This window comes from Entamoeba histolytica, genomic scaffold, assembly GCF_000208925.1.
Source record: "Entamoeba histolytica HM-1:IMSS scf_1104750517157 genomic scaffold, whole genome shotgun sequence".
NCBI lineage: Eukaryota > Evosea > Mastigamoebida > Endamoebidae > Entamoeba > Entamoeba histolytica.
The window spans coordinates 1-18,967 of record NW_001914949.1 but is presented as its reverse complement, the minus strand read 5'-3'; the positions used below and the strand labels follow the sequence as shown (position 1 = coordinate 18,967).

Sequence of the window (18,967 nt, the reverse complement as noted above, 5' to 3'; positions counted from 1 at the left end):
ACTTATCATTATTTTATTATTGATACTTTTTATTATATTTATTATTTAAAATTCTTATTAAATAAATAAAAGTCATTGTTATAATACCTTCTTTTTGATACATATATCATTGATTATGACTATTCTTTTTTTTCTATTAGTTCATGCTTGTGACTTTTTTGTCATACAAGTATAAGTTGCTGAGCGTTTAGTATATTTTTATCAAAGAAGTATTAAGAAGAATATAAAAAATAAGTTAGACATGTTTCTCATTTAAGAGAAAAATAGTTTATATAAGTATGTTCATTAGTATAAAGAAAGGTGTTAAATGAAATTTATTTTGTTCAAAACAACCAACAATATATTAACTCTCACTTTTTATTTTATTCTTTATATTCTTCAATAAACCAAAACATAAATTTCATTATCACTTCATTTAAGTAATACTTTTCTATTTTTTTAGACTTTTTTAGTGTTAGTTTAATTATATTACCCAAACATTATCTTTTCTAATATCTCTTTGTTTATTTACCTTAATACCTTTTCATTTCAATGTCACTCTGCTCTTATATAACAAAAAAATAGAAAATGAATAAAGCTTCTGTTAATAACAAATAATACTTTATTTGTTTTTAATTTAATTAGTATTATTATAATAAATGAAAGATCTTGAATTTTTATAATAGATTAAATGATGTTTGTTACCAATTTTTAAAGAACTGATTATCTCTATGATTCATTATGAGTTTACAAGAATTAACAGAAGTACCTATTCATATTGGAATAGATTTAGGAACAACATATTCATCTATAGCTATTTATTCTGAAAATGAGACAAACCCAGTCGAAGTACTACAAATATCAAATAATGAATTTTCAATACCATCATGGGTTGAAATATTTAAAGGAGGTGATGGATTAAAAAAGTACAATGTTGGTCTTATTGCAAAGAAAAATGGTGGTATTTGTCTTCATGACTCTAAAAGATTAATAGGAGAAACAGTTAAACATTATAATGAACAAAAAAACTTATTACCAACTTTTACATCATTTGAAGTTTCAACCGACAATAATGAAATAAAAATGTGTGTTGATGACCCTCTTGATTCATCAAAGCAAGAAAGTTTTTATCCAATTGAAGTATCAGCAATGGTTCTTAGAACATTGTATAATATACTTGTTAAAAGAATTGGAAATAGAAAAATAGGAAAAGTAGTTATTACTGTCCCTGTTTCTTTTACACCAAAACAAAAGAAAGAAACAATTCAAGCTTGTAAAATGGCAGGATTTGAAGATATTACTTCATTAGAAGAACCATTTGCTTCAATCTTGGAATATCAAAGAGAACATCATGTGAAAGATAAATCTAAAATTATTGTAATTGACTGTGGTGGAGGAACAACAGATGTTGCCTGTTGTATTTTCAAATGGAGATGGAATGCCAACGTATGAAAAACTAGACGATGAAGAAATCAGAAATAGTATTTTAGATAAAGTAAAAGAAACTCTACAAACAAAGCCAGATGAATTAGCCTTATTTGAGCCAGAAAAAATGAGTGATCTGCCAAGCACACGACAATTAAAAAGAGATGTTTATTTGAGTATTGACAAATTAACAAGATCTGCTTCTAGAATATTAAATCAAGACAAACCATTTACATTTAATATATCTGAAATAAATCCAAATTGGAATAATGAAATAACATTAAAACTAAAAGACTTTAGAAAACAACAAGAACCAAATGCTCTAAATGAAATAAAAACAGAATGTATATGTAATGAAAGTGATCTTAATCTTGGTGGAAATAATTTTGATGATTCTCTTATTAAAATCATTCTTGATAAAATCAAAGAGAGTGTTGATGATAGTACATTCAACAAACTCTTTGTTGTAAAGAATTCTGATACAAAAAAAACTAAGAAAATGAAATTAAAAGCAATGAAACAAATAAGAAATATTGCTGAAGATGTCAAAAAGTCATTTTCTGGCAATTTAAGTTATTCTCCAATTGATTTATATTCAATCTCTGAAGAACTTGATGGCTCCATAGAAGTCACAAGAGAAGAATTTGAAGAACAATGCCAGAAAGATGGGCTTATTGAAAGAATTAAAAGATGTATAGAAAATGTGATGAAAGGTGCACGTTGGAATGTAAGTGATGTAGATTATGTTTTACCAATAGGTGGTTCGTGTTGTATTCCACTTGTTAAAAAAACAATTTGTGATATGTTTGGAGAGAAGAAAATTATTGGATTTGGTTCTGATGGATATCTAAGTGTTGTGAAAGGAGCTTCTTATAGAGCATATCAAATATCAATAAATAAAGAAGATGATATAACACAAGTAATGCCATATACACTTGGATTTGGAATGGTTAATAATAAATATGATGTTTTTGCACCTAAAGGAAGAAAATTACCAATTACTTTTGAGGGAGAGTATTTTAATGCATTTGATAATCAGAGTGATATTGTTGACACTATTTATAAAGGAGAAGGTCAGAAAACAAATGAAGAAGGAATGGAACTTGTTACAAAAGTAACAATAGAAGGACTTCCACCTGGATTAAAAGCAGGAGAATTTAAAATAATTGACAAAACAACAGTAAATAGAAGTGGTCTTGTTGAAGTCGAAATCGTTAAAAAAGAGACAGGGAAGTATCTTGAAAAAATGAAAGCATTTGTGAATTTAGGATTTGATGAAGATATGCTCAAGAAGCTTCAGCAACATCTTGAACCTTACATCAAAAATTCTGAATAAATGATAATTGAATTAAATATGGTAATTAGGTTTTTGTATTAATAACAGTTCTTAGACTTCACTTGGTAAACCAAATAATTAGAACAACAAATGAATTAAAAAGTAATCAACTATTTGCCATAACTTGTTAGGTAAGTTTTGATCTATTAAGCAATTTTATTTTCTTGTATTAAATTAAGGTGTAATAAACTTTATGTTAAGTATCAAAGAATAGCATGACATAAAATAGTATTATTAAATTAGTTAGTAGTGACAATAAGAAATATTAAACCAATTTTACTTGCTAACAAAGCTAGGTAATATGTATAAAGAAAATATATCCAATAAACTAGAATGTTCTAAAAATAAAAACTAGATTATAAATTTATAACCAAATCTAGTATTTAAATAATCCTTTAAGAATTAACATACTTGAAAATTATAAATTCCTTCTTCCTATTAAAAAAAAAGTAGTTTAATCAAAATATTTTTTAATGGCTGTTATTAGCTTGCTCTGGATCTTCAGTCATATCATCAACAGCATACATTCCCATCAATCCAATACACTCAATAATTAGTCCATCCAATTGGTCTCTAACAGAAACCATTTGTTGAACAAATTCTTCTTTATTCTTTGCAAATGCATCATTTGGATCAGCTTGGAACCATTGGTTTGTACTTTCTACTTCTTCTCCAATAGTGCTTGATTGTTGAGAAAGAGTAGGAGTAAAATTAATGGGTGAAAATGATTTCTTTTCATAAGGTTGAACATCATCTTCATCAAATGGTTCAAAGTGTTTCATTTGTTTTGTTGTTACATCAACTTTTTCTTCTTCTAATTTTCCATCTTCAATTTCTAAATCTTCATCTTCTGATGTAATATATTCTTCTTCACTTATCTCTGTATCAGGAACTTCAACTATCTTTTTCATTAATGTGTCAATAGTTCCATCTTTAATAGATTCATAAAACTTCTCTTCATTAACAGATTCATTATATTTTTCTACATTCTCTACATTTACAAATAACCCTGTACCATCTAATTTATTATTATATTCATTTTCCCATCGTTCTTTATATCCCATAATTCTTGATATACTCACAGGAATATTTATATAATCATATTTAACTTTATACCATTGTTCTTTTAAAGTTAATTCCCTTCCAATACTCTTTTTCAATTCTTCTACTCTTTTCACACTTTCTTCATAATCTTTTTGTGTTTGTTTGTCTTGTTCATCTCTAATAATTCCTGCTCGCTCTCTTAGTTTCTTCCATAAATCAATAGTCTCTTCCAAAAGTTCATTTTTTCTTTTTTTTTCATTGTCACATTGAATAGTTAACAATGTAATATCTCTTTCATATTGTTCTGTATCTTCTTCACCTTTTTGGATTCTCTCTTCTAATTCTTTTCTTTCACTTTTAATTTTATTTTCCTCTTCATCAATTCTGTTTTCAATACTATTCCTAAGAAGTTCTTTCTGATGGTTGTTTCTCTGTTGTTCAGCATTAGCTAATTCTTTTTCATATTCTTCCATAACTTTTTCTTTTCTATGAATCTCATTTTCCATTGTCTCAAGTCTTTCATATTCACATCTTAATTCTCCAAGTTTCATATCTTGTATACTCTTCTTTTGTTCTTGTCTACATAATGTGAGTCTTTCTTTTTTTTTATTTTGGAGTTGACTAACATTATTAACTTCATTCTCATCAACAGCATTATCCATTAATTCTTTTTCTCTTTTCTTTATTGAACTTAATTTCTCATCATATTTATTTAACATATCTTCAATTGTATTTCTTTTCTCTTCAACTTGCTTCTTAATATCATCGCACGCATCTTCTTGAATAGTACTAACACTTCTTCTTCCACTTGAAATAGCTTTTTTTCTTTCATTTGCACGTTCTTGCATTTTAATACTTTCTCTTTTTTCAGTGATACCACCTTCTATACTTTTTTTAATTTCATTCATTTCATTTACTAGATAATGATAATCAGCGTTCTTAATAACCAACTCAATACTTTTCTTCCATTCATCACTATTACTTTTACCTTCAATTATAGATGTCATTAACCTTTCTTTACCATATAAGAAATTATGTCGGATAAGAGACCTAGAATATTCTTGAACAAGTGAATTTTGATATTCATGAAGTTTGCTAATGTCCCATTTTTCTACACTATCCATACTAGTTTTGATAAGTGTTTGATTGTCAATTTCTTTCTGAGTATATTGTTTATTATCTTCTAATTCTTTCTTCATTTGAGAAATATCTTTTTCTAATTCTTCATCTTCAGGTGTTTTTTTATCTTCTCCTACCCCCTTAATTTTTCTAATCTCTTTTTGTTCTTGTGAAATTTTATTTTGAATCATTTGGTTTGAGGCTAAACTAGCTTCTAAAGTTGCTTTAATTTCTTTAATATCTTTAATTAAATTCATTCTCTTAGCCTCATCAACTGTGATGTTTGGATCATACCCTTCAAGTTCTTTTAATTCATCTTCGTCTTCATCATCAGGAATATAACTTCTTCTGTCTTGAGGAATGTTTAGTGGTGGAGTGGAAATTGATGGTGTTTCAAATGACTCTTGTTTTTCTAATGTAGTAGCTTGACTACAAAACTCTTTAATTTTTTCAATATCCTCTTTTAAATCATAAAACATTTCAGGATTATTATTAATTTGATTGAAAGAAGTAGTAGACTTATCTTTACCGTCAATAATATTTTTAATTTCAATAATATCAAATTTATATTGATTTATTTGTTTAATAGCATTATTATATTTTTCTTTTAATGTCTGGTATTCTTTTTGATTTAGTCCAACACTAGTATTTTGTATTTCTTGTGAAATAAGATTTTTATAAAGTTTATCAAATGCTTTTCTTAATTTGATATTATGTTCAATAGACTTATTAAATGGAAACTCTCCTGAAAATTTGGAATATAACTTAGATTTTAATTCTTCTATACTATCTTCATAACTTTCACTTTCTAACTTTTTAAGCGACTTGTTAATAAGTTCAGTTAATACTGTTGCTCCATTCGTTTGATAAAAATTAATAATATCTGATATTATTTGAACCCCATTTCCATTCTGTTGTTTCTCAAGTCCTAATAAAAGTCCTCCTATTTCAACAACAATTTTTGCAACACCAATCTCTTCATTGATTTTATGAAAAAATCTTTCCTTTGTTATTTCACTACTCATTAATCTTAAAAAGTTCTAGATAAGAAAAGTCTATCTTTTTTTCCTCTTCTTTATTCTTTTTCTAAAAACCCTTAAAAAAAGAAAAAATCAAAAGAATTTAAATTTTTTGCAAGAATCACAAAAATTTTCAGAAAAATCAATAAAAAAAAAAAAAGAAATATAAAAAAAACAAGAAAAATCAAGAAATACAAATTCTAAAAAAAAAATAAAAAAGAACTTAAAACTAAAAAAAAATATATTTTTATAGTTAAGATGAAGGTGTTATTAATTTTTTGTGTATTACTTGCTGTTAATGCAGAAGACCGTTTTGTAAATCATAGAGTCCATCGTTTTATTAATGGTAGATGGTTTGAAAAATACAGTCGTAAACATCAAAATAATGTTAGAGCTTTATACACCCAATTGAAACAAACAGTTAAAATGATTCGAAAAATTGAAAGAACAATGGCAAATAAACCAATTAATGAAAAGAGAGGAATGATGAAACAATTAGTTGTATTAAGAAAACAAGCCGCTGAAATCCGTAGAGCATTGGCTGAACAAATTCGTTCAATTAGAAAAATTAGAAGAACCCAAAGAAAGAGATTAAGAAGACAAAGAAGAGTTGCAGGAAAAACTGTTAGAAGACATTTAAGACAATTAATGAAAGATTTAAGAAGACAATACAGAAATAAACCAAGAGAATTCTATCAACAATTTAAAAGTCAATCAAGAAAAGTTTTTAATATGAGAAGATGTCAAAAATTCCACAAATTATGCAAAAAGATAATGAGAAGATTTAATCACAAAGCCAGAAGAGTTCAATCTAAATTAGAACGTGTTATTCAATTACGAAAACATATATCTACTGTTGCTCATAAGAAAGTTTCTAAAGCAGTAAAATCTAGTTTATATCATTTTGAAAAACATTACAAATCAATGGATAAGAATCATGCTATGATTAAGAATGCCTTCATGCAAACAAAATGCAAATAAATTGATTTGTTATTTTCATATTATTGTTATATAAAACATTCTAAGATAAGGAAATAAATTAAAAGAGAAGAAAACTGATGAAACTAAAAATACCATCTTTAAATTAAGTTAAGTCATTATGAAAACACCAAATAAAGAGCTTCATATTTTCATCAATTCATTTATCTCATTAAAATAATAATAATAATAAAACTAATTTTAAGTTTGACTCAAGAAAATAAATGAGTAATAAAGTTATGTTATTGTTAACTAAAACTTATTGCTATTTAACTTAATTAGATTTACTTATTAATATTGAATGAATCTTTCAAAATATTATTTTTTATATAAAAAATAGTATTTTGGAATGAAACTTTTGTTGTTTAATGAAAAATAAAAGTTTGTAGTGAGTGAATTATTAATTATCAATTAATTAATTAGACACTGTTTCATTTAATATTTTTATTAAATTCAAAAAATGGATCATCATTAAATAATACTTGTCTTTGATTATATAATTTTCTTAAATGAGCTCTTCCATTAACACGCCTTTTAGTACTTTTTTTTACTTTAGGAGTATTAAATCTAACTTTACCAGTATTATACCGAGAACCAAACATCTCTCTTCTTAATAGTCAAAACTGAAAAAAAGAAGATTTAATGTTAATAATAACATTTAAATTGTTTTTAAGACTCAATATGTCTAACTATTCTTTTTTAAATTTCTTAATTAAAAACATAGTTTTATGATTTTATTGTTGTTATTATTTATAAATATTAATAAATTAAATTTTTTGAACTATAACAATTATCAATAAATTATTTTACCGTTGTTTTTCTATTGTATTATAATTCATATTGTTTTATTTATTACTGAAGTTGGAATGTTCATATTATTCCTATTATAAGGTTTAACCACTTAATTAAATTCATTAATCTCAGTGATTTAACAAAAAAAATTCTAAGTTATAACAAAAAAACTTTTTTATTCTAACTTAACAAAACTAACAAAATAATTTTCTTTACTCCATTAAAATAAAATTAATTTAGCAACACCCTCCTTTACCTTTCTTTGAGGTTTCTTTGTCAACTGACGCTAAGTTAATGGAAACTTCTTCATTATTATTTTGTGCCTCAGCTTTTGGTAAAGCAACAATTTCTTTTGTTAATGTCTCAAACATCTCATTTATTCCAACCCCTGTTTTAGCAGATACTTCAAAATATTTCAACCCAAATTCTTTGGCTCGTGCCTCTCCTTCCTCTTTGGTAATAACACGTTCATCTAAATCAGTTTTATTTCCAGCTAACACTAAAACTCTTTTTTCTTCAATTTTATTACATGCATCAATCCAATTGGAAACGTTTTCAAAGGACTGTCTATTGCTGACATCAAACATGATAACTCCTCCCATGGCGTTTCTGAAATAATTACTGCTTAGTGTAGCAAATCTTTCTTGTCCAGCAGTATCCCAGATTTGAAGCTTAACTTTGATTCCATTAACTTCCATTTCTTTTGAAACCATTCCTACTCCAACTGTTGACTTTGTTACTTCGCTAAATTGATCACTTACAAATCTATTCATACAACATGTCTTTCCAACTGAAGACTCTCCAATCATAATAAGTTTCATTTTCATTTGCTCATTCAAGTTTTCTCCAACATTAATTGCAGTGTCAGCTTTTTCTTCTTTAATAGGAACACTAGAAGCTGATGTGGTAATAGCAACTTCAGCTTCTTTCTTTGCTTTCTCTTCTGCCTCTAATCTAGCTTTCTCTTCTGCCTCTAATCTAGCTTTCTCTTCTGCCTCTAATCTAGCTTTCTCCTCTGCTTCTTGTCTAGCCTTTTCTTCTGCCTCTTGTCTAGCTTTCTCTTCTGCTTCTTGTCTAGCCTTTTCCTCTGCTTCTTGTCTAGCTTTCTCTTCTGCTTCTTGTCTAGCTTTCTCCTCTGCCTCTTGTCTAGCTTTCTCCTCTGCTTCTTGTCTAGCTTTCTCTTCAGCTTCTTGTCTTGCCTTTTCTTCTGCCTCTTGTCTAGCTTTCTCCTCTGCTTCTTGTCTAGCTTTCTCTTCTGCTTCTTGTCTAGCCTTTTCCTCTGCTTCTTGTCTAGCTTTCTCTTCTGCTTCTTGTCTAGCTTTCTCTTCTGCTTCTTGTCTAGCTTTCTCTTCTGCTTCTTGTCTAGCTTTCTCTTCTGCTTCTTGTCTAGCTTTCTCTTCTGCCTCTTGTCTAGCTTTCTCTTCTGCCTCTTGTCTAGCTTTCTCCTCTGCTTCTTGTCTAGCTTTCTCTTCTGCTTCTTGTCTAGCTTTCTCTTCTGCTTCTTGTCTAGCCTTTTCCTCTGCTTCTTGTCTAGCCTTTTCTTCTGCCTCTTGTCTAGCTTTCTCCTCTGCTTCTTGTCTAGCTTTCTCTTCTGCTTCTTGTCTAGCCTTTTCCTCTGCTTCTTGTCTTGCCTTTTCTTCTGCCTCTTGTCTAGCTTTCTCCTCTGCTTCTTGTCTAGCTTTCTCTTCTGCTTCTTGTCTAGCCTTTTCCTCTGCTTCTTGTCTAGCTTTCTCCTCTGCTTCTTGTCTTGCTTTCTCCTCTGCTTCTTGTCTAGCTTTCTCTTCAGCTTCTTGTCTTGCTTTCTCTTCTGCTTCTTGTCTAGCTTTCTCTTCTGCTTCTTGTCTAGCTTTCTCTTCTGCCTCTTGTCTAGCTTTCTCCTCTGCTTCTTGTCTTGCTTTCTCCTCTGCTTCTTGTCTTGCTTTCTCCTCTGCTTCTTGTCTTGCTTTCTCCTCTGCTTCTTGTCTTGCTTTCTCCTCTGCTTCTTGTCTTGCTTTCTCCTCTGCTTCTTGTCTTGCTTTCTCCTCTGCTTCTTGTCTTGCTTTCTCCTCTGCTTCTTGTCTAGCTTTCTCTTCTGCTTCTTGTCTAGCTTTCTCTTCTGCCTCTTGTCTAGCTTTCTCCTCTGCTTCTTGTCTTGCTTTCTCCTCTGCTTCTTGTCTTGCTTTCTCCTCTGCTTCTTGTCTTGCTTTCTCCTCTGCTTCTTGTCTTGCTTTCTCCTCTGCTTCTTGTCTTGCTTTCTCTTCTGCCTCTTTCTCTTCTTCCTCTTTCTTTTCACTCGATATTACTTCTTCAGTCTTTGTTGTACTTTCATCACTCTCACAAGTTTTAGTTTCTTCGTTAATTTCTTTTTTTTCTTCTGTTGCGTTTTCAGATTTTTGTTCATCCTTTTTCTCGTCGATTATTTGTTCATCAGTATTTTGGATTGTTTCCAATTTTTTTTCTTCGGTTATTTCTTCATTAACAATAGGAACAGCATTATTCTCTTCAGTCATTATGGCTTTTATTAATAAACAGTTCTCATTCCAAACCCTTCCAACTACTCTTTTTTTATTTTTCTTTCAATGCTCTTTCATTTAATAGTTCTTTTGTGTTAATTTTCATAACACAATAAAAAGAAAGAAATTGAATTAATTTTGTTCTAGACAAGGAATAAACCAAGACTCCATCTGACCGGCATATGTTTTAGCACATTCAACGTCAAAGCAAATACCACATCTTTTACATTTTTTTCCTTTTTTCATAGGTTTAGAGCAAAGACTGCATTGAGGATTATGTTTATTGTCTTTGTACTCTTTAAGTTCATGAACGTGAAGATCAGTTTGTATTTTTAAAAGTTGGTTATTTGTAACTACAATTAGATAAACTTTTTTATCGTATATACTAAATGTAATGGTAATAATTGGAATTTCATAAGAAAGACTAATTAAGGGTTTAACTGTTTTTTCATTAACAACAAAAGCAGAATTAGCACAAACAGCAACAATAAATTCACCAAAATTACAAATACGTTTAATATTGTTTTGTATTAATTTATTTAATTTCATTGTAAGGTTAAGGTTATAAATATATATTTTATTCGGATTTTCTTTATCAATTGAATAAATCAAGTGATTTACTACAATAACTTGTTTGACAAAATGATCACAATAACAAATATTCTTTAATTTAGGTAGATAAGTAACTAGCCTATCTTCTTTATCTTTGAATATAATAAGGTCATCAACCATAAATATATTACCATCAACTTTACATGGTAATGTACCAATCAATTTTTTATTATCATCTACTATTTCAGTTAATTCTCCAGATTCATTTAATACCAATATTCCCTTTTGACTCTGTCCAATATTTGTAATTCCTTTAATTTCATATGTTTTATTAACTCTTGAAAGTAAAACAATACTATTATTACTAGCAACACAAAATCCAAATGAAGTTTGTGTTGAATATTTTACATCAATGTCTAAGGAAAATTCAGGTACGAATGTTTTATGTTTGAGTAATGACACTTCTTGACTTCCTTCTTGTGTAGTATAAACAATAACAATCCCATCTTCTATTATTCCTACATCACTTATATTTCTATCACTTAATATTATATCACTATTTGTTGAGTCTAAAACACCACTTAATAATTTTGATGAAGACTTCTTTCCTTTAAATATTTTTGATTTACTATCTGTTTGAGATAATAATGAATTAAGTGGAGGATGGAGTGTTGATGAATAAGTTCCAGAAGAGGTATTACTACTTAAAGCACTTAATGGGTTAATACATGAACTACTTGATTTAGAAAATAGACCATTATTTGTATCATTTAGAACAGTTGATAATGAATCACTTTTTTCAATTATTGGAGTAAAAGCATTTCTATTTGATGTTTGAATTTGTTTAGAAGCAAGTGGGTTGTCAAATCCTTCTGTAGTATTTTGTATTGTTTTATCATCTGTTTTTACAATATCACTAATTATACTAGAAATTAATTGTGGTCTATCCAATCTTCTATTAGTTCTAAGAGATTTCTTTTTTTCAATAATAGATCGTATTTTTTGTTCTCTACTTGATGTAATTTTTTTTTGAAGAGAATTATCTTCTTCTATCTTTTTCTTAAGTTCTTCTATTTCATTATCTTTTAATTTAATATCATTTTGTAAATTAATACTTTCAGTCTTCATTAATTCAATTTTTCGCATAAGCTCTTGAGAATTTTTTCTTTCTTTTTCAACTTCTTCATTACTTTTAGTTGTTTCTACTTTTGTTGCAGTTAACTCTCTTCTTAGCTCATCTACTTTACGAGTCATTAAATTTAATTGCATCATTGCATCATCTCTTGTGGCATCTAAGCTTTCTTTCATATTAAGACCAGTAACTTTACCATTTTTTATAACAATTTCTACTGCTGCACACACTGTCATATTACTGCACATAGTTTTTTGTGCTAGTTTCAATTCATTTAATTCTTGTAATGTTTTATTATGAGCAATTTGTTCATTTTGATATGCTTCAGTAATTTCATTGAAACTTTTTGAACTTTTGTCATATCCCTCTTTAAGTTCTTTAATAATTTCTTGTGCCTGACTAACGTGTTGCTTTAATTTAGTTTCATTTTGAGTAGAGTGTCTTAACATTTCTTGGTAGTTTTTAAGTTTTTCATCATACATAGTTTTGAACTCTTTCATTTGTTCAAAAAGATCACAGATTGTATTATGATAAATAACTGTAAGTTCATAATCATCATAGTCATTTGGATCAAACTCATCACTATTAAACAGTTCCAATCCTCCAAACTCCTCAGAAGAACTTTTTGATTCTTGACTAGAAAGTTCTTGAGATTGATTACTTGACAAAGATCCAGATTGTTCATTGTCTTCACTCATTCCTTTTTATTAATAATTATGAGATTATCCTTTCAATTAATAATTATTATTATTTAACTCCCATTACTATTATTAAATTATTTATTATCAAAAAATAATCTTAATAAAGATTTTGTTATTATTTTCTCTCAAAACATTTATATGAAAAGAATAAATTTATAAAAAATTTTAAATTTCTGACTTTTCCAAATAAAGACAAAAAATAGAGTAAAAATAAGACAAGTAAGAGAAGAATCAATGAAAAAGAAATAAATGGATTTACAATAATAAGAAATACATCTGTCATTCATGGTTATGTTCAAGTATCATTTTAGTAATATTCCATGTGTTAGTATTTGCTCTATAATTTAAATTAATTCTAAAAGGACATTCAGTTTTCTTTGACCTTCTTTTTTTGACAGTTCGTTGTGGAGTAGAATTTGTTGGTTGTCCTTCTTCACAACTTGAATTAGAAGCAGAAGAAGCACCTCTTGGAGAATATGAACAACTTCTATATTTACCACTGCACTGACACACTAAAACAATTTTCTTTTTTGTTCCATCCTTCATTGTTTTATTGTTACCACTTCCTTTCCTCAATACAACATGTTGTGTTTCAGCCCAAGAAGTTAATACATTGATTGCTTCATTCATCGTGTCAAATTCTCTTTTACCTGTATATTCTTCTGTGACGAGAAATTCTTTTTCTTGAATAACTTTTTGAACACTTTTAATAGGAACAGAAAAACATCTAGGTTCGTTATCTTCTGACATATTTGTTCGTATAGGTTTTGATGATTGATATGGATATATATCATATTCTTGTTTTATTGAGAAATCAGGTGAGTCAACTCGTTGTTTATAAATTGTTCTTTCGAATGATGAATAAGGGAAATAAGGGTCTGGAGAAATTGGTCTTATATTATCTCTATTTACATATAATGACCGTTGGTCTGACACATAATCCATTGGGTCTCTTCGTACTGTCATTATTGGAGGAGGTGGTGACATTCTTTGATAATAATATTGTTGTTGAGGAGAAGACATAGATGAATGTCTAGTTCTATCAACTGAAAAAGGAAATGGTGAAGGTTCATTTTCTGATGATAATTTTGCATATCTCACTGGCGATGTATAAATATTAGGAGAAGACGTTATAAAGCGATGTGTAAATGCTCGAGAATCTTGTTGTGTTTTATGTTGAGAAATATGATAATCAGGATATGTTTCTGATTGATTTGAAGAAATCGGCTGAAGTTGTTGTAATGATTGTTGATGATATGTAGGACTTAGTGTACCATAATTTACTGCAGAATATCCAAAAGGATTAGTATAAGGTGGATTCATTTGATTATAATTTTTTAAAAGTTCTATTACATTTTTATTAAATTTTCATTTTAAGGGTTGTTTTTTTTTTAATTTTTAATTTTTTTTTATTCATTTTGTATTATAAAAACTTATTTATCATTTCTGTTTATTATTCTTCATTTTTTCCTTTTTTAATCTTTTCTTCTTTTTATTTTAGTAAATTTTGTTGTTTCTTCTTAGTTTTCTACTAATAATTATTTTCACTATAACAAACCATTTCAATTTTATTTGAACTACATTTTTCTATATATGTTTTTTTTTATTTATTTCGTAAAGTAAATAATTAATAGATATAAATAAAATGCTAAAAAAAAAACTATTTTCTTATGTAAATAATTAATAATCGTTTGATTTCGTTCGCAAAAATATTTTTATAACAACGATAAAATTTCTAACTGATTTAAAACATAAAAAAAGTTTTTATTATTTTTTTTAATTTAACGAAATTTTATAAAATTAAGAATGTTAAAAACATAAAAATAATAAACGAAATAGATTTTTCCTTTTTTGAAAGGAAATTTGATAGATATATTACTTTGAAGATTCAACTAACTGACAGCTAACAAAACTCTTTAATAAAAAAAATTAATGAGTGTTAGATAATACTATTATTTTTATAAAAATTAATAAATATACTAGAAGTTATAAAAAAAAATAAGTTGGTAAATGTTTTCTTTAAATAAACAATACTATGAAATTAATAAAAAAAAATAATCAATAACATGTATTTTTTAATATTACTTGATAAATTAACTCAATGAAAAAAAAATTAATTAACACTGATATTAAAAAGTAGTTAATTCAATGATATTACACTTATTTTCTATTATTTTTTTTTTTTGCTTACCTTTGAATATTTACATCTTGTACTTTAAGAATGTTTATTCATTCTCTATTCTTTTATTCTTTATTATTTCATACTATTGAAAAGTGTGTTTTTCATTTATTCATTTCTTTTGAATTAATATCTTTTCAAACTTTATCAACTTAATTTAAATACACTTTTAGTAATTCTTTGTTTACAGTCTTTCGTTTATTTTTAATTCTCTTTGATAATTTCTCACGTTTTAATGAAATTACATAAGAAATAATGAATATAATTATTAATAAAGAGAACACTATTACTATACAACTAATACTAAAAATAAGTATTATATTAGTTTTTGATAATACACATGTAGTTTTATCTTTATTAATAGAATATCCAGGTTGACATTTAATACATGACACTCGATTTTTATCAGATGTATCTTCACAAAAAAGACAATAACTTCGACCACTCATTGGTTGATAATATCCTGGTTCACATTGTTTACATGAACTTTGTCCACTAACATTTTGATAATACCCTCCATCACATTGTTTACAATATGTATTTTTTTCTCCTTTTGAATATGTTCCTATTGGACATATTAAACATGCACTCGCTCCAATTCTATCTTGATACATTCCATCCCCACAATTTTTACATGTTTTTTGACCTTTTAAATCTTGATATGTTCCTAATAAACAATATTTACATTTACTTATTCCATCATAATCTGCATATGTTCCAACATCACATTCTTTACAATATGTTGAACCTGTTTCATTTTGGTATGTTCCTGCAAAACATTTTTTACATTCTTGTCCTCCTTCATATTCTTGATATGTTCCAGCTGGACATAAATCACAAATCCCTGATCCTTCTTTATTTGAATATGTTCCTACTGGACATAAATGACAAAATGAATCTCCTTTATTTGAGTAATACCCTTTCCCACACTTAACACACTCATTCATTCCTTCTCGTTCAGCATATGTTCCATTTTCACATAATGTACATTCTTTACTTCCTTCTCTATTTGAAATTGATCCAATAGGACATATTTTACATTCCATTGACCTTGTTTCATTCTGGTAATATCCTTCACTACATAATTCACATTTAATACTTCTTCGAAGCTGAGAATATGTACCAACTGGACATTCTTTACATTGGATTGTCCCTTCTTCGTCTTGGTACTCCCCTTCAAAACATTCTTTACATTCTTTTTGTCCTTTTTCATCTTGATACATTCCTTTAGAACAATTATAACATCTATCACTTCCTTTCATTGAAGAATAACTACCAACTGGACATTCTTTACAATATAATTGCCCTTCCATATTTTGATATGTTCCTTCTTCACATAAAAGACATTTGTTGTTCACAAAATAAGACCCTTTTGGACAAGGCAAACATTGTTCTGTTCTTTCATCAAATAACTTTCCTTCTGAACATTCTTCATTTTCTTCATTAGAACTACTAGACCAACTTTCAATAAATATTTCATAAGTAGTTGATTGAACTAAAAAGATAAGAGAGAAAAATGAGATGCAATTGATTAATGTTCTTTTCATTTGTTTCTATAAAAAAAAACAAAAAATTTTAGAAGTTATAAAAAAGTATTATTATTATTTTATAGTTTAGAATATTTTTTTTTTACTAGAAATTTTTCAAAATTCTTTTCTTATGGAAACTTCTAGAAAAAAGAATTTTTTTTAAGTTTTTGAATAAAAATAATACAAAAATACTTACTAAAAATATTTGAATTTTTTATAAAAAAAGTTTAAGAAATAAATCAAATAATAGAAACCCTATTTTTTTTTTCTCATAATACAATAATTTTTCAATATTCTCTCAAAGTAACATTTGTAATGTTTTTTCATTCTTTAATCAAAAAATATATCTGTTTTGAAGAAGAAAAAAGTATTGGCTCTTAATCCTAAAAAGAATAAACGTAAAAAATATTCACAGAACATTAATCAAAAAATAATATTCACGGTATAAAAAAAAAGATAATAAATATGATAATAAAAAATATCAATTATTAGATATATCCTCAATTGAATATTATGAATATCGAGAAATGATTATTTCAGTTTCTTCAATATGCTCTATTGGTGTAATAGAGTTCATTTCTAGCATGCTCGCATTAGATTGTTCTTCTTCTAATGTGCTGCCAGAATTGAATGTGTAAAACATTAAATCATTCATTTTTTGATTATTATTGTTCGTAGGATTTAGGGGAAATTCTAATTTTAATTTTAATGATTTTAATCTTCTTACTGATTCTTTATGTATTAATCCATTTATTGATAATATTACAGGTATTATTTCTACATATATTATTTCTCTATTATTTCTTAATTTCTCTTGTAATTCTTTGTATTTATTTATTTTATGAATATAATTTAATTCTAAATTATTATCTTGACATATAGCAACATCTATAATATATCATTTCTTTTCTGTAATATTTTGATAATATATATATCTGGTGTTCTTGCATGGAAAGAATGGTCACTAACCAATAAATCTTTATTGTAAGTTATAATCATTTCATCATTATTAATACATTTTGGAGGATTATTAAAATCAATTGAATCAAATTCATTAAAATGTGTAATTAATATCTGTTTATATATTTGTTTACAAACATAATCATGTTTTAATATTTGATTCTTCTTCATTACAGGACATCCTAACAGTATATGATTAATAGATGCAATTGTGTTATGACAATGTTTACAATATTTTAAATCATCATTTTGGAGTATTTTAGATTTAATACTTCCTGTCATAGTTACTCCTTCTTGCATTTTTACTATTTGGAGGAATGCATTTCTTTTTATGTTTAATGACCTCCAAGTGGCTACTGTTAATTTCTTATCATTGAAAGTGCCATTTGCACATATTATATATTCACCACATTTCTTTCCATTCACTTAAATATCTATCATTTAATTCATTATTTACCCATTCAAATATTTCCTTTACATTGTGCTTTCTTTCATTTAATTCTATTATCTCCATTAATTCATTAAAATTAATCTTCTTACCAAATGCTTTATTCATTCTTTTAATTATTCAATTTGGACTTTCTTTTATTGTTTCTATCATTTCTCATATTCATGTGTTTGATATTTGTATTTTAAATATATTCTTATTAATTCTTTACCACATTCATCTCTTGTTGACATTAATCCCAATTCATTTATTTTAACATATAATCTACTTTTTGGGAATGTTTCTACTTTATAATTTGAGTTGTATCAATGAATTTCTGATTTGTTTATTTATCTTCTCCAATTCTCCTAGTTTATATTTGACAATACTAAATCCATATCTTAATTTTGAGATTATATCACTATTAATCTTTCTTATTGTAATGAGAATGCTATATTTCATATTATTTAATGATCATAAAATAGAAGATACATCATTTAATATTCTTGTACAATATTTGTTAATATTTACTTTATCTCCTATTTCAATACCAAGATATTTATAATGATTATCATTAGTTACTCTTGGTAGTTCAGCTAATTCACCATTTATTTGACTATTAATATTAGTCATTATCCCACTCTTTTCTACATTAATTTTTAATCCTATTGCATTAAATATTTCTTTAGTTAATTTGTGGGCTTTTTCCATTTCATCGAGGCTATTAGTCATTATCTTTAAATCATCAATATACAATATGTGGTTTAACTGGACTTGTTTTTCTTCTCCATTCATTTTAATATTTAATTTGCTTATTTGTTTATCTAAATATTTAGATATTACATTAATAGATAATACGAATAAGAGTTGAGATAAACTATCATTTGTATTATTCCTCTTTCTACATTAATTATACCTACACTTTCTTGATTATAATACAAATTAATTTGTGTATTATTTAATATATATAATATACTATTAATTACTACTAGTGGGATATTAAAATATATTAAGCATTGTTTAATCCATTGGTGGTTAATACTATCATATGCTTTGGAGACGTCATAATATGTTTCTACCCACTTCCATTTATTCTTTAATAATAATTGAATGATTATAGTGTTGTATAATAATCCTTCTTTTGATGCATATGTATATTTCTTATATCAAATTTGATTTAATGAAAGTTGGTTTTCAATTTAATTTAGCATCAGCTGGCTTTCTATTTTCATCTTTAATATTGATGTATATACTTTTAACAGACAAGTTAAACAAGTTATTGGTTTGTAATTCTGTGGGTCTA

General features: G+C 26.8%; 7 protein-coding genes across 7 annotated transcripts, besides 1 other annotated feature; 2 read left to right on the top strand and 5 right to left on the bottom strand.

Annotated features, from left to right (window-relative positions):
* Positions 1 to 720: 720 nt before the first annotated feature.
* EHI_059700 (heat shock protein 70, putative) lies at positions 721 to 2,740 on the top strand (the record flags this gene model as incomplete). The annotated part of the gene is made up of 2 exons (XM_647792.2): positions 721 to 1,396; positions 1,698 to 2,740. The coding sequence occupies 2 exons, from the start codon at positions 721 to 723 to the stop codon at positions 2,738 to 2,740; spliced, it is 1,719 nt and encodes a 572-aa protein (XP_652884.2).
* Positions 2,741 to 3,210: 470 nt separating this feature from the next.
* On the bottom strand, positions 3,211 to 5,928 carry EHI_059690 (uncharacterized protein; the record flags this gene model as incomplete). The annotated part of the gene is made up of 1 exon (XM_647793.1): positions 3,211 to 5,928. The coding sequence occupies one exon, from the start codon at positions 5,926 to 5,928 to the stop codon at positions 3,211 to 3,213; it is 2,718 nt and encodes a 905-aa protein (XP_652885.1).
* Positions 5,929 to 6,171: 243 nt separating this feature from the next.
* Positions 6,172 to 6,923, top strand: EHI_059680 (uncharacterized protein). Its single transcript, XM_647794.2, has one exon. It carries the CDS (start codon positions 6,181 to 6,183, stop codon positions 6,901 to 6,903), a length of 723 nt encoding a protein of 240 aa, XP_652886.1. The 5' UTR covers positions 6,172 to 6,180; the 3' UTR covers positions 6,904 to 6,923.
* A 1,004-nt stretch (positions 6,924 to 7,927) lies between these two features.
* On the bottom strand, positions 7,928 to 10,181 carry EHI_059670 (Rab family GTPase; the record flags this gene model as incomplete). Its single annotated transcript, XM_001913721.1, has 1 exon — positions 7,928 to 10,181. One exon carries the CDS (start codon positions 10,179 to 10,181, stop codon positions 7,929 to 7,931), a length of 2,253 nt encoding a protein of 750 aa, XP_001913756.1. The 3' UTR covers position 7,928.
* A 135-nt stretch (positions 10,182 to 10,316) lies between these two features.
* EHI_059660 (uncharacterized protein) lies at positions 10,317 to 12,566 on the bottom strand (the record flags this gene model as incomplete). Its single annotated transcript, XM_647796.1, has 1 exon — positions 10,317 to 12,566. One exon carries the CDS (start codon positions 12,564 to 12,566, stop codon positions 10,317 to 10,319), a length of 2,250 nt encoding a protein of 749 aa, XP_652888.1.
* A 282-nt stretch (positions 12,567 to 12,848) lies between these two features.
* Positions 12,849 to 13,892, bottom strand: EHI_059650 (uncharacterized protein; the record flags this gene model as incomplete). Its single annotated transcript, XM_647797.1, has 1 exon — positions 12,849 to 13,892. The coding sequence occupies one exon, from the start codon at positions 13,890 to 13,892 to the stop codon at positions 12,849 to 12,851; it is 1,044 nt and encodes a 347-aa protein (XP_652889.1).
* Positions 13,893 to 14,900: 1,008 nt separating this feature from the next.
* Positions 14,901 to 16,295, bottom strand: EHI_059640 (uncharacterized protein; the record flags this gene model as incomplete). Its single annotated transcript, XM_647798.1, has 1 exon — positions 14,901 to 16,295. The coding sequence occupies one exon, from the start codon at positions 16,293 to 16,295 to the stop codon at positions 14,901 to 14,903; it is 1,395 nt and encodes a 464-aa protein (XP_652890.1).
* Positions 16,296 to 16,750: 455 nt separating this feature from the next.
* Positions 16,751 to 18,967: a repeat region.